The sequence below is a fragment of the Sciurus vulgaris genome, assembly GCF_902686455.1.
Source record: "Sciurus vulgaris genome assembly, chromosome: 9".
In the NCBI taxonomy this organism is placed as follows: domain Eukaryota; kingdom Metazoa; phylum Chordata; class Mammalia; order Rodentia; family Sciuridae; genus Sciurus; species Sciurus vulgaris.
In genome coordinates, this window is record NC_136469.1 from 31,507,435 (window position 1) to 31,523,058 (window position 15,624).

General features: G+C 46.2%; 1 protein-coding gene across 5 annotated transcripts in view; it reads left to right on the forward strand.

The window, feature by feature from the left end:
• TMEM131L (transmembrane 131 like) overlaps positions 1 to 13,139 on the forward strand; it is a 167,090-nt gene extending 153,951 nt beyond the window's left edge. For all 5 annotated transcript variants that reach the window (XM_079153409.1, XM_079153411.1, XM_079153410.1 and 2 more), the window contains 6 exons: positions 1,222 to 1,300; positions 2,553 to 2,635; positions 9,683 to 9,803; positions 10,780 to 10,871; positions 11,957 to 12,096; positions 12,724 to 13,139. In XM_079153409.1, coding sequence (XP_079009535.1) covers positions 1,222 to 1,300; positions 2,553 to 2,635; positions 9,683 to 9,803; positions 10,780 to 10,871; positions 11,957 to 12,096; positions 12,724 to 12,999 — 791 coding nt within the window. In that variant the 3' untranslated portion in view covers positions 13,000 to 13,139. The remainder of the gene's footprint in view (positions 1 to 1,221; positions 1,301 to 2,552; positions 2,636 to 9,682; positions 9,804 to 10,779; positions 10,872 to 11,956; positions 12,097 to 12,723) is intronic.
• The last annotated feature ends 2,485 nt before the right edge of the window (positions 13,140 to 15,624 follow it).

Sequence of the window (15,624 nt, forward strand, 5' to 3'; positions counted from 1 at the left end):
TTAAATATTTTCAAACACTCTAAACATTCACCAGTCTTCTCAAGAGAACAGACATAATTCTCAAGAGAACAGCATAATTACTGCAGAGTTACCATACGTGGTATGTTTGTTGCTCAGTTGAAGTTTTTATAGGTGTTCCAGATTGGGACAATGGGAGGGGATGGGTTAAGTTGTGATGTGATGGCTGGAAAGTGTCCTCAGTGTAATGACTGGTGAGAAAGGTTGAAAAGACAGGCACGGTGCGACCTCAAGAACGGGAAGCTGTACTCCATGTGTGTACAGCGTGTCATGTCTGCCTAAAAAGGACAAAATTTTAGAAATCCATTAAAAAGACAAGTATATATGGAGGATGATCCCAATTTTACATGCATATATATGTGTGTGTATATATATATATGTATGTATATACACATGAAAGAGATACCTAAGTGATCATACCAATAGTATTTGTAGGTAATTTAACTTTTCTTCTTTGAACTTCTATTTCTGGCTGTCTGTCCCTCTGGAGATAGCCTGTATTCTCCCTGAATATGTATCAACTTTCCTAAATAAATCTGTATCTCTGGGGGAAAAAAATTATCATTTCTTTTTATCAATTTACTACAATGGACATATACTACTTTTATAAACTAAGGCAATGAGCACTATAATTACATAGCTAAATTTTTATGTCAGGTAAATAAAACTATTAAAAAAATTACATGATATTATTGATGATTTTAACTTTTCCCATAATGTAACATGTCATTATGACAATATTCCTTTCTTTCTTTTTTTTGGTTTTTTTTTGGGGGGGGGTACCAGAGATTAAACTCGGGGGCACTTAACCACAGAACCACATCCCCAGTTTTTTTTTTTTTTTCTTGTTTTTTTTTTTTTTATTTTTTTTTATTTTTTGAGTCTTACTAAGTTGCTGAGGCTGGCTTTGAACTCATGATCCTCCTGCCTCAGCCTCCTCAACCACCGGGATTACAGGTGTGCGCCACCACACATGGCCTATACCAAAATTCTTAAATTTAATGTTGAGTTTTATTTTAACTTTTTAAAGAAACAGTAAATTATTAAAGGCCTTTTAAAAATGAAATGATTGTAAATATCAGTTTAAAGTGAACACTGAACATGCTCATTAGAGTTAATAATACTGATAATCTGTGTCTCTTGATACAGTTGAATCATATGTTTTTAGAAGACTTGTGATAATGTGTTATTTTTTGAATGCAGGAGACAGTGTTTCCCAAAACGATTTTCCTTCTGAAACTCCTCTCTCCTTGAACCTTTCTCATCACATCTGCAATCCCACGTAAGTGTTTATTTTTTCAGCCTTTACAATACGTTTTATGTGCATTTTCTGTCAGTGTGTTTTCTTAGTACTTGGTTCTGCAGATTAAAATATGAAAACCTTTAAGGATGCAGCAAAGTAAAACCCTGATTGTTTTAATAATTCAGAAAGAATGATCTTTCCAAGTAAGCACAATTCACATGGTTGTCTCTGGTGTCACTGCCTTCTCAGCAATAGAGCCACAATAGAAAGTGTGTTATTTCTGAAAGAGAAAGAGGAGGCAGGAGCTACTATCAGGGTGGGAACTGTCTGCCCTTTGCTAAGAGTTGAAGCAAAGCCAAACATTGATGATTCAAACAAGTTTTAAGAACCTAGTAGATGTCCACATGTTTACAGCTCCTCTGTATAATGTATTCTGCAGCACTGGGCAAAGTAAACAACTACAGGCGTCCCTCAGTGTGCTCGGAGGATTGGTTCCAGGACTCCCCTGTGGACACCCCTCTTACATAAAATGGTGTGTGTTTGCATATAACCTGTGCCTCCTGTGTACTTTGAATCACCTCTAGAACCTCTAGATACTTATGATTCTTAATGCAGTGTAAATAGGTGTTAGACCGTATTGTTTAGGGAATAGTGACAAAGAAAAAAGTCTGCACACATTTAGGACAGGCTTGGCCTTCACAGGCCTGTGAAGCCTCAGCATCTTCCTGCACAACCCTCAACAACAACTACATAACTTCTTTTTCCAAATATTTCCAACCCGTGGTTGGTTGAATCCACGGATGTGGAACCTGTGGATTTGGAGGACTGATGTAACTTTAATGACAGAGCAGGGTGAGCAAGGAGAGAGTTTCAAAGTGGCACATGTAACCAGGTTTCCTGGGCGCCTTCCTCGCGAGAGGGTAGGAGGATGTAACTAGATGGGTGAATGTGAAGAAGGAAACACAGCTGTCGGCGAAGGAAAGCCTCGTGAACCTTCAGTCTGAGGTAGAAGGTAAACTCCAGCTAAGAATTGCAGCTCCCTGGCAGGAGGCAGATTGGAAACCGCAGGTTCCCTTAGTCACCTTGGTTTGATTTTTATTGTTTCGTAAAAGCAAAACTTCACAAGATCTCAGGAATTTAGTATTTCTCAACTCTTCTGTACCTTTTTGTCTCTGTTATGTTTTTGAGAGAAAGGATTTTTGTAAAACCTCAATTAGACTTGGTTATGAAATTTCAGTACGTTCTTATACAGAACAATCAGCGGTTCTTCCTTTGCTTGCTTACCCCACAGAGACGTGAGTAACGTCCCACAGTACCCAGAGCCCTCCCAGCCCAGCCTTCCTGCTGGACCCACAGGTGCTGAAGAAGACAAAGGTGAGGCACAGTACTCTCAGGGCCTGTATTCCTGGCTGGAGAGCTTGGGAAGATAAAGCAGGGGGCAGAGGGGAAGTGGGGGCGTGGGGAGGCGTTTCCAAGCTGTACTGGGCATCACGAGGGAGGTGCCAGCTCTGTGGGTGTGCGACATCAGGGCCTCTGCCCTTGCCTGCAGCTCTATCTTCTGACCTTCTGCATTGATACTAAATGCCCTCTGCGTAGCTGAGGCAAAGATGCCCCAGCCCAGTGGCTGGGTACAATCCAGGTCCCTGCAGGAGCTCATCGCCCTAGTCAGAGATGAGAGAAAACAGAAGGGCCCGAGAAGTGAGGCCCACTTGGAGAGCAGGCCAGGGGTGAGGTCTCCACACTCCCGCCTGCTTCCCCTTTCCCTGGCCCTTTCCTCTTCCTGCTCACATCGTATTTAAGGAAAAACAAACAAACCTGTTCATCTAGCCTCGGTGCCCAGGTGACCAGCCTTGCTCCTGCACCAGGCCTGGAGCCAAGAGCTGAGCTCCCCGAGGCTTGCCAGTGGGGAGGACAGAGCCTGGAGTGCGGGAGTGGGGGTGTCAGAAGGAAGCCCCTCCAACGCGGGGTTCATTACCAGGCCTCCCTCAGGCGCCCTCTCCTCGACCTCTCTCTGTCTTTGTCTTCAGTCTCCTCTCTTACTTAGGGCTTCTTTCTTGCCAAGTCAGGGCCGGGAATCCTGGCAGGATACTCCTGATTTTTACCCTCTGTGGTATCATTTAGCTGTAATGCACATACTTGCAAATTATTTGCAAATTGGATCAAATGGTGGGTCTAGTAAAATAAATGTTTGTAATAAAAGAAAATTCTAAAATTGAATAATTCATAATTTGCTAAGGCAAGATGAGGGGAGGTTTAGATGGTTCTACATTTGTTTCTGTGAGATAATTGAGGAAAGAGGGTTTGATTAATGGCAGAGAATTTTTAAAAAATTCAGAACAGACACCTGGGGCCAGGGGTGTGGCTCACGAAGAGCACATGCTGGGTTCACTCCTTGGCACCAAAACCTAATAAACCAGAAAATCCTTTACTCACTTTGGTTTTTTTTTTGTCACCTAGGGGCGTATATGTAATCTAGTGTTCTGATCCATGCTTGTGCGTGTGTGCCAAGTGCCTTAACCGGGTCCTCAGTCATAATCTACCTATTACACCTGGGTGGCTGTGACAATCCTTGGTTAGGTCCTGAAGTCACAAAACCAGCTTCTGTCCACCGTCTTCTGCCTTCAGAGCCTTGGTCCCATCCCTCAGCTCCACCCTTACTTTCTTGCCTGGCAGAAGTGCCCTCGTCCACGGTGCAGTCATTTCCTTGACTCTTCTCTCTTCATTGCAGTAGAGTTGCAAAACCTGTCTTCACCCTTCCATTGCCTTCCGTCTCATTCTCTTAGTTGAGCTTGCTTTCTGTCTTCCTAGAAAAGAGAAAAGCCATTCAAGACCTTTCCGATAGCTCCTCCCACCCCCTCCTGCCCGCCCTTGTCACTCCTCCTCTGCTTCCCTCCTGTTGCAGCCTGTGGAGCTGTTGGTGCAATTCTCTCCAAGGCTGCTGTCGCCTGCCTCCCATCCCTGCTCCATCATCAGTTTCTGTCTTAACAGGTCTCTCCCACCAGCTCGCAGATGTACTGTAAGAATCCAGCAATAGCCCAGACCCCTTCTCCCCACCCATTTCAGTTGCTGCTGCTCCATTTCTCAGCTCCTGTTCTTGGGGGACTCCTCAAAAGAATGATCGGTATCTGCAGATTCAGATTCTTATCCTCCTGTGCTCCATAGAAGATCCTGCACCCTAGCACCTGCCACCTCCTCTCCACTGAAGCAGTGCTGCCTGGTCCCTAGTGTTTCCACATTGTCCTTGGCCGGCTCTGTCTTTGGTTTCCATGTGATGTGTTGTAAGTTCCTGATTCAGCTGCTCCTCGCCTCTTATGATCCTGGCCCTCCAGAGCTCATCTGTATACCCTCTTGCTCTCTCATCTGTTTTCAAGGCTTTAAGTGTCACTGTGTACCCTGAGTACACCCAGATTTATGTCTTCAGCCTGGATCTGCCTGGTGCTCTGGCATCTTATCACTGACTGCCAGTTGATATCTTTTCTTGGGGTTCTAACAGATACCCCAAACTACTTGATCATCTCCCTCAGAACTGCTCTGGCAGTTTCCCAGTCTTTCTAATTACTCAGGCCCCAAATTTAGGAGTCACCCTTGACTTTTTCTCTCTCGTGTCTAAGATATGATGCACAGCTGTCTTCTGTTAGCAGTCCACCTTCCAGATAGCCCAGCCTCTGGCCACTGTCTACCACCTCCACCATAATTTTCCTGGTCCAGGTCATCCTTGCTTCTCACTGTACCGTCACAATAACTTCTAACAGGTCTTCCTGTTTCTACCCTTTCTCCAGTCTACGATCATTTTTAACACAGTAGCCGGGGTGACTGTGTTAAACACAAGTCAGATTGCATCACTGGCAAGAACCTCAAAGCCTCTGAGGTTTTTCTGCTACTTTCAATTTCACACGTCAGTCTGCTGCTGTTTTGTATGAGCTGGTAGAAGACAAGAGCCTCCGGGGTCAAGACCCAGGACTTTAGCCCAGCAAGCTGCATGAGCATCAGCATGTTCATGCCGGTTCCCCTTGCCCCCAGTGCCGTGGGGGTGACGCAGGCAGGAAGAGAACCTTGAACTCAGGGAACCCAGTCTTTTACCATGGGTAGGAGACGTTGTCTTTATTTTATTGGCCATTAAGCACAAAAGGAGATACTTCTTTTATCTTTTGAGGCTTTGCCTAAAAGTATCCTTGTAAATACAGGCCAGAATAAAGGGGTTTCTGTTGGCAAACAGTACAGAAATATGCAGGACCCATAGAGAATCATATTTTATAATATGCACACTTCTTGTTTCTATATGTAGTCTTGACTCCTGAAAGATTTCCTCCTGAGTGCACTGTTCTACTAGCAATTCTTTTTTTTTAAATATGTATTTTTAGATGTTGATGCACCTTTATTTTATTCATTTATTTCTATGTGGTGCTGAGACTTGAACCCAGTGCGTCACACATGCCAGGCAAGCGCTCTACCACTGAGCCACAACCCCAGCCCCAGCAATTCTTTTTTTTAGTTGTAGATGGACACAATACCTTTATTTTATTTATTTTTATGTGGTGCTGAGTATCGAACCCAGTGCCTCTCATGCTAGGCAAGTGCTCTCCCTCTGAGCCACAACCCTGCCCCAACAATTCTTGATTAACCTGACCAACAGAAGGTGGGACCAAATCTGTCTGATTTGTCACATTGAACATTATGGCAGCTGCTGTCAATAGGACTCTAAGCAGCAGGATGAGGCTACTCTGCCCTTCTGACTTTAGTGTGCCCCAGAGAATCCCAGACCCATCCAGCTGAACACAACTCGCATAAACCACTGAGGTCAGCCATTGGCCTTCCATTTGGCAGGAGGTGTTACTTTGGGTATAGCAGAGTGTGTTTATGATTACGTAGGTTCTGCCTTGGCCTGCAGGATGGCAACTGTATTGTCCCTGTCATCTCTGAGCAGTGAAATGCCTTCCAGGGTCAACATGATATCTTTGGTCACTTTGGCCTGACCAGTACCAATAGACAAATGTCATACCACCTTTGTTTTTTGTTTATTTTGTTTTGTTTTGTTTTTTGTTTCTAAGTTAGAGTCTCACTGTGTTGCCCAGGCTGCCTCAAACTCCTGGGTTTAAATGATTTCCCACCTCAGTCTCTCAAGCCTCTGGGACTATAGGCATGTGCCACCACAGCCAGCTGATGTCACCTTTTCTAGTTGGATGACTCTTTCTTAGTGATTACTACTCAAGCATGTATAGGAACAAGAAGTTGTCACAAGGGCAGCCTCATTTTTGAGAAATTGTCGTTTGTAGGCTGTGTGGTCTACTGGCGGTATTTCTTCAAACGCTGAAAGGTCTCTCAGACCCACCCCCAAGGAACAAATCTCTGTTTTTTTTGGGAGGGAGGCCAAGTTCCCACCTGGCTTCCACACAGGAACAATCCTGGGGCACTTGTGTTATCCTGGGAGGAAGGTGTTGTTTATGGTTGTTGAACTTCCTCAAGGGGGACCTCCATGAGTCAGGGGCACAGGTGGACAATGTCTCCGATGTGGCCTGGTTGGCTGGTAAACTTGGGTTCAAAGTTCAGATGGAAAACAGTCTACTCTGTGTTAAGGGGAGACTAACATAGACCTGTTTCCATGCCACCAGCCCAGTGACATCCGTCTGTCCCACTTGTGACTGAGTGGCGGCTGTGGCAGCAACAGCAGGAAGACACACACAGGTCCCAGCAGGGAGGCACAGGAGCCAGGCCATCCCCTGGAAGGGGGCAGCGCAGAGGTGATCCCTTGACTTCAGAGCCCTCTGGTGGGCCTGGGGAGTGGCACCTGGCTGTCAGTTAAATAGACGCATTTCAGCGACTGGAGGTGGCCTCGTCCTTCACAGGGTCAGCTCCAGAAGCAGTGCTGGAAGACGAGCCTCTCTAATGTCCCTACCCTGGTGTAGATCCTGGGGTCTACGGCCTCCCCTCCCCAGGGCCGGGTGCTGCTCTCCTGCACTCCCTTCTCCCAGGAACTGTAACTTCACCCTACTTCCAGCCAGATCCTCCTCTTCCCACCTTTTGTTCTAAATAATCAAGTACAAGAGGTCGACAAGACGTTTTTGAAACAGGCCCTTATGTTTCCCGCTTTGGCCTGTAACAGGCACTCGGCAGTGTGCTCCTCCAGGTGGTCATGAGCCTGTGGCAGAGGACCGTGTCAGTCCAAGGAGGAGAATCCAGGGGCCAGAACCAGAACCAAGTCTACATACACTTGGTGCTCCTTTTGCTGGGCTGACACTGAAGTGTACCACCTGGCTCAGCCACAAGCATCATGCTTCTAGAAATGTTCAGGGTGGAATTCTGAATGTTCAAAATAGATCTACATTATCTCCCACCCACCCATGTGGTTCTGATCATTACCCGGGAAGCAGCCAGGAGGTGATCACTTCCTGGGGAGAGCTGCCTTCCGTGTCCACACCATCTATCAAGGTATGGAAGTCACAGCAGGCGAGGAGGTGGAGTCAGAAATCTTTCTGAGTAGATACTCGAGGAGGCTGTTCCAATTCCGAGCAATACCAGAGTGCAGGAGGTCCACCAGATACTTTGGCTGTCAGCCCATTGGCAGGTGGCTTGGTTCTGGAAAGTCAAAGGTCACGATTCAGATTGTCTTTAAAGGCTACAGGGTGGGGCCTGCTTGGCCATTTTGGCTAGAACTACAACACTGTCACCTGAAGTGCGTTGGCGCTGGTGAGCCCACTCAGCCCACGGGGTATCAGGGTCAGTATAGTCCATGTGCCAGGAGCGGACAGCAGCAGAACTGTGTGATGTGGCCTCCCTGACCTGAAACTGGTGAGCCTTCAGCAGTGGTCCCATTCTGGAAGGCCACGGCAGAAGCGTGTAGTCCTCCTCTGTGTGCTGGTCTCTGAGGCAGGAAGTGCTGCCACGTCCAGGGCAGGGATGGACCAGCAGCAGGATGGCAATCTGGGTGGTGCAGACTCCACCTGGTCCTAGCAGAGGATGGGCCCCACCTTGGGCCTCTGCTTCAGCGGCTTAGAAGTTTCATGAGAAGCCAGAATTCTGTTGTGCATTTTGCAGTCCCATAGAGTTTTTAATCTGCTAGTTTGTGGCTTCTCAGGTGGCAGGCTGAACTGTTAGGCACTCACTCTAAAGTTCGTGAAGATACAGCGAGGTTTGTCGCAGGGAGAGCTTGCCAGAGCTGAGCACCTCCTTGGGTTCTGTCCACGGAGTGGCCATGTGGGTTTTTGTGTCTGTGTAGCAGGCACTGAGGTTGGGTAGCTATGGTAGTCCAGGGGACTCTGTGAGGTTTCAGCTAAACCCAAACATGAGTGAGCCAGACCTGAGCATTTGGGGAACCTCGGGGAATGGAGGGCCCCACGGAGCCAGCAGCTTTGCTCAGATGGCAGAGTGGGGCACCAAGGTGACCCAGAGAGACAGTGGCCCTTTATCCCATGAAGCAGAGATATAGGTAGGCCCAAACCAGCTACACAGGCATCAGCCTATTGCCACCAGGTGTCATCACTGGCCCCAGATGGACACCTGTATGGTGGGGACGTGCTACAGGAGAGGAACCGTGAGCTTAGGGAACCCAGATCTTGTAAGGGGCAGTAAGCCTGCCTGCCCCCTGCCCTTTGCTCCAGAGGGAGACCCTACATTCCCCAAGGGTTTCGCTTAGCAAAAGTCCTTAACGATAGTCCAGAACAGAGGCTACCAGCGCCTCCACTCGTAGGATACACAGAAGTGGGAGAGCCCTGTGGGGACTAGTGTCCTGTAGCCATGCTGCCCAGGACCTTCCGTGGCTTCCCATCTGACTCAAAGGAGTGCCCAGATGCTTCAAGGGGCCACAGGCCATGTCCTCACAGTCAGTTCTCTGGCCTCACCCCACATCCTTCCACCCTCTCTTTGGCCACACTGGTACCCTTTATCTGGGTACTCTCCAGGCACACTGCTTTAGGGCCTTTGCAGACTGTTCCCAGTGTGGGACACGTGATTCCCCTTGCCTGCGAGGATCCTTCTGCATATCTTCTCAGAGGGGCCTTCGACTGTCCTGGTTAAATTGCTGTTTGTCATCATAGTATGTGGACCTTCTGCCATGCTGTGCTTCTTTCTTCTTTGCTATATATCTCTCTTCACTCAAATGTACTTTGTTCATGGCTGCATCCCGGTATCTATAATGGGGCCTTGCAGAAAGTTGGTTCTCTCATACCTGCCGAGTAGTGAATGCACCCTGTCACCCAGGTTTGGGAGGTAGTCGTGCATCATCTGAAGCAAAGACCAAAGCAGCATGCTGTATTTCAGCATCTATCCTGAAATGATATTCCAAAAGGGGTCTGGGAAAGTCAGTATGTGTGAGTGGTATTGGGTAGTATTTTCTGGAAATAAGAGACGTTGAACTGGGTGTTAGGGGAGCGGTAGCCCAGAGCCAAGTGGAAAAGGGTGAACTGAGGACCTTGTTCTTTTCTGCAGGTCTGTACCCACCTGGAGACCTGTGGCCCCCACAGCCAGTGTGTTTGACAAACAGCTTGAGCTGCGCTTTGGAGAGCAGGGCATCCGGAGTGCTGCAGGAGCCCGCCCCGGTCCACAGCAGGTGCGGCTTCCCCGCCCACCACCTGGCCCCGCCAGGACCTGCAGTTGGAATCTGAGCTGTGTGCTAGGGAGTCCCCACAAGTATCAGAAGGTGGCTGCTGCTTCAGGGGACTTTAGCTGTGTGTTTTCTCCTGCCTTTTGGAATTGTGATATCAGAAAATAACAAACCAGGCATTAAGAGAAGCATGAGTAAAAGTTGGCGGCCCGTCATTACTTTCTTTTTTTCTAGATTGAAAAGATGACTTATTCTCACAAGGCGAATTTAAAAGGCACTCACTTGATCCTGCTCCCTGAGTAGAGACTTCCATTTTTTCATAGCATCACTCTTGAAAACATTTAAAATTTCAAAGAATCAAAAGAACTTGAACATCAAAAAGTAGTTTACATAATGCTGATAACTTTGCCATTTGGTATGAATGTCACTCGATTTGGGGATTTTGAGAAAATGTTGATATCTTTGTTTAATGACAGAATCCACTGGAAGGCTTTTGGGTCAGCATATTACAACAGCATTTGCTGTCTTTTTTCTCTAATGAGAGACATTTGGCAGTTGTGATCAAAATATTGTGAACTGTAGTCTTTATGGGGGTGTCTGCCCTGTGCTGGTCCTGTTCCCGGTGAGAGGAGGACATCTTGTCAGCCAAATCCTCCAGGTGTACGTAGGAGTGATTCTTCACAGGCCTGGTAAAGCCCAGGCCTTGGATTCTGTGTCTGTCCAGACTTGACATGGTGAAAGAATCGCACACCTTGCCCATGCCGTCCATCCTGCAGAAGGCAGGTCATTGGCAATGAGCGTTTAGTAAATCCTAGATTCTGTGGCTGGAGAAAGCACATCTTTTTTTTTTTTTTTCCCCCTAAATTGGGCAATTTGCAGGGATGAGGATGTTGGGAAATACAATGGTTTTCCTCTTTGACTCTGATTTTCCACTTGACTGTTGGCATCCCATTTCTGAAACTAGACGTCTTGTGTTTTGTAGTAGTTTCATCGACTGGAGTGCAACTTGCGAAGGCCAGTTTCCCAGTGTGTACTGCCCGTTGGAACTGAACGATTACAATGCTTTTCCAGAAGGTAAAAGCTGAAATGGTCCCCATGACGTTATCTTATGTGACCCTCCAAAAGTTCTCAGTCTGGGTGTCTGGGGGCTTCTGCATATTACCCTACTCTGTTTAGTTCTTTAAATGAACAGAACTGGGTTATTTGTATTTATGTAGGCCAAACAGTGTGGATTGTTTGTTGGATGGCTGGGGCCCTAGTTGTTTGCTGGTTTATTCTGTTTTTAGGCAGGCAAGTCCCGTATGAAATAGATTTGTTCTTCCAAGTGTCCTAACTCTTCTGCCCCTGGGGGGGTTGGTGCTATAAAAGGAAGGAAAGGAACCCGGAGAGAAAATGGTGGACAGTTGCAGATGTCTGCTCTGAAGCGTCTGTCCTTATCAGTAAGAGCGATGGGATTTCCTTGCTCTTATTTTCAATTACAGTCTGATCATGATTTCTCATACTAGAGCTGAGAGCTGCCTTTTCCAGGAAGGGCTCTGGGTGCACGCACTGCTCTTTGCTAACCACAAGAGGGTGCTTTGGTAGCTTTCTTCCTAGGTTTGTGAGGCTTCGTATTATTTTGTTGATGTCTGAGTGGTTGGTTCCCACTTGCTTTATCACACCTTCATGTGCAGGTGGCTGAAATTGGCATGAAAGATAATTTTTTAAATGGGGGGGGTGTGGCTTAGTGGTAGAGCACTTGCCTGGCATGTGTGAGACCCAACATCACCAAAAAACAACAACAAAAGAACCATTTAAGAACTGGTAAGAATCTTGTTACTATTCAAATCCATAGTAATATATAAAGCGTGCTTTGTGTATTAGGAAGATTACCATCAAATACAGAAAAACAGGACCAAGGAATACGTTCCCCACTGTGGGGCCCACAGACCGTGGATCTCATAGACAGGTTTAACCTTGAGACTGACTGACAGTGAAACAGCCCCCTGGTCCACACAGAGTGAAGTTATGTCTGTCACTTGACAGTATTATAAGGCCTTGACTTGGTGTGTGTGTGTGTGTGTGTGTGTGTGTGTGTGTGTGTGTGCATGTGGCTAAGACCAAGAATTCAGTGCTCTCTGAAGATGTTCACCCATGTGGCTGTCTCCCATTCTCTGCAGAAAACATGAATTATGCCAACGGCTTCCCTTGTCCTGCAGAGGTTCAGACCAACTTTATCGATCACAACTCTCAGTCAACCTGGAACACCCCACCCAACATGCCTTCTGCCTGGGGACATGCCAGTTACGTCAACTCTCCGGTAGGTATTGCTCATCCTCTGCTCTTGTCGCGGGGACAGCTCGGAGTTGTTCAGTCCTCGAGCATGGCGTTCAGATCAGCCAAGGCTTGGCAGGTTTTAGGTCACAGAAGCCCAGGCTGGCTACCTTCTGGAGGAACCTAATATGTAGTCAGACAGGTGGGTGCCTGCGGACCGTGGCATTCTGACCTCCTCCATTGGAAAAAGTCCTCAGCCTACATCAGGCAGAGGTCGCAGCTAGAAAGCTCTACGTGACACAGCTGCCTTTGTGTGTCCTCCCTGACCTTTTCCACTATGGTAACGAGATGGAATAAAAGTCCCAGGAAATCAGTCAGGGGTTTGGGTCAGTGACAGGGCCCAACACCTTCTTTTTCACATCACTTTATCTATCTTTTTAAATTTATGAAAGGTATTTGACTGTGAAATCTTCCCTAAGATTGCAAGTAAGTTTACCCAGTCAGGTGAGGATTTCACAACAGTCCTCTTTGAGAAAAAGTAGTAGAAGCAGTAATTTCTAGGTGACTGGGTTGATGGATGGTGGTATCCTCTGGTGCTTGTTCAGCCATGAGGCTGCCTTCCCGAAGCTGCTTTTTTTCTTAACCTTTTCTTCCCTCCCTCTTTATACTCCAGCCCTACCTCACCAGCACCCGAAGCTTGTCTCCAATGTCTGGACTGTTTGGTTCCATCTGGGCCCCACAGAGCGACGTGTATGAAAGTTGTTGCCCTGTCAGTTCCGCCACAGAACACTCAGCCCACATGGAGAGCCAGGCGGTTGTGTGCAAGGAGTACTACCCAGGGTTTAACCCGTTCCGTGCCTACATGAACCTGGACATATGGACTTCCACAGCAAATCGGAATGCAAACTTCCCACTGTCCAGAGACTCGAGTTACTGTGGGAATGTGTGAAAAGAATTGGATTTTTAAACAATGTGAATAAAAAGGCTTGTGTTTTGATTACTAGTGTAAACTGGTTGTTGAGATAGAGTGTGACATTGGCGGATATTTTGGCACTTTTATATGAGAATAAATTTTTTTTACAAAATCTGGGTGCTCTATTTTTTTAAAACCCTTCATAAATCAGTGGCAGAGACTCGCATCAAAATGTCATAACTTTAACCATCCAAAACGTGTGTCAGACATGGCCAGCGTTTTAAATCAGAACAAGGGAGACTTCTGAGAAGGTTAAGGGTCGTGAACAAGTGACCCCCTGAGTTTCCCCTCCCTGAGCATCCCAGGGAACTTTCAGAACATGGAGGTGCTCATTCTCGGACTTTCTAACTTAACTGGTCTGTGGCTCAGGCAATCAGGGTTTTCCCGGAAGTTCTCCATGGGTTGTCATGTGCACTCAGTATTGAGCACTTGCCCAAGGGACACACAGGGCTGCAGGAGTGCTGGCCTCTTCTTGGCCCTGCCATGTCTTGGCCCCTGGAGTAAAGCAGAGAGCCTCGTGCTGTTCGTCAACCCCCCTGCTGTGGCCAGGACTCTTCCTGCCCCTCCACCAGGCCAGTAACTGGGGCAAGGCCAGCAACTGGCACATTCTGGTAGGTGTTCAGTTTCCCTCCCAGCGAGTGGGCTTAGGGGGCATTAGGTAGTAATGCATGTTTGCCGGACCAGTTTGTATCTGCTTGTCATTGACGTTAGAAGTTCATTGTGGTGGAATCATCTATTTGCCATGTGTAAACTTGGAAGCCATTTTTACCTTTTAATAAAAATTTGTTATTTTTACACATAGTTTGTCTTTATTGGAAATTTCAAGTTGGAGTGATGTCTAAATGGAATGCTGCATTTTACCTGCTTGGAATTAAGTCCTTTTTGCCATGATCAAGTTGGGGGCCTGAGAAGAAGAACAGGTGTGCTGTAACCGTAGGACTGCTGTTCTGCAGGGAGCAAATCCAAGCTTGCTGAGCTGCTGGAGAATCTTAAGGTTGCCAATTTAGAGTGAAGCACCCTCCTTTCTGTCCCCAGTATTGAATAATGTCTAAAAATTTTTTTGATTCTAGGGGAATTGAAAACAGAGTATGGAATAGCTACGTCCACACTGGTGTTCATAGTTGTTCATAATAGCCAGAAAGTGGAAACAGCTCAAATGTCCACTCACAGGTAATGAGTAAACAGACTGGTATATCCAAACAGTGGAATATCATCTGCCTTAGGAGTGAAGTTCAGATTCATGCCCCAACATAGATGAACCCTGGAAACATGAAGCAAGATATATTTAAGTGAATGAACACTGACTTCCAGTTTCCTTTTTAGTTAATTTAGTCCTAGGGCTAAAGGTAATATGCCAGTACAAGTGAGGATTTGTATGTATAGTGGAATTAAAATGTGGTTTTTATTTTCCTGATGGGGGTTGAGGGATAATGAAAGTAGAAAAATTAATTAAGAACAGTAGTCTGAGGCAGAACTTTTATCTCATGTCTCTCAACTCTGGTTGGAAATCAGAATTTTATCCTGAAAAAGATTTGGAATTTCTTTTTCAGCGACCTGAATCATATTTATTGTGGCAAAATATGTATAATGCATACGTTACCATTTTAATTATTGCCAAGTTCAGTTCGGTGGCATTCTTTCTTTTGTTATTAACTCATTATTGTAAGCAACTTTCAAATGGATTAATAGCACTTTATAATGGAAACACAAATACAACAAAGTTTTTCAATGTGAATTATATTTTAAAATTCACTTTTAAGCAGGAAAATCAGAACTTCAATTCTCAAGGTATTGTTTTCTTTTTCTCTGATTCTGGTCAATTACTCTACCCTTTTTTGGGGTGGGGTGGTTACTGGGGATTGAACCCAGCGATGCTGCACCACTGAGCCAGGTCACATCCTTTTTTCATATTTTATTTAGAGACAGGGTCTCACTGAGTTGCTCAGGGCCTCCCTAAGTTGCTAAAGCTGGCTTTGAACCTGTGATCCTCCTGCCTCAGCCTCCCAAGCCACTGGGATTATAGGTGTGCCACCATGCAGGGCTCGCTCTCCCCATTTGGAAACTCCCTTCGTGCTTTTAAACCTGAGCAATGGCAAGATAAGTCCCTGTAAAATGAGGTAAAGAACAAAATCAAGCCTCACTGGTGGGCGCTGTACGGGAAGAAGAGGAGGGGCTGCACTTCTGTAATTGAGGCATCTGCTTGAGAAATCAAGAGTGACTCCATTTTTCATGACTTTAAGGAATTTTTTATAGCCTGACTTCCATTTGACAGTGACTATGTCTGCTTCATTTTTTTCCAAAAAAAATTGCGAGAAAAATCTGCAGACATCATTCAGTACTTTTCCTACGAGAATAACTAATTGTTGATGGTTTTGTTCAGTTACTTATGACCTCAGCAGAAATGGTAGCTGCAGCTTTCCTCTTTCTGATTTCTACCGGTTTGCTCTGGTCCCACTCGCCTGCCTCTTCAAACTGATATCTGATTGTGAAAGGATTGTGTGTGGTGCCCTCTAGGGAGTCGCAGAAACACAGGAAAAGTCAAATCGACCCCAGACCTTTGGATCTGTGTGTAGGTTTCGTATGACATCAGGCAAAATCTGT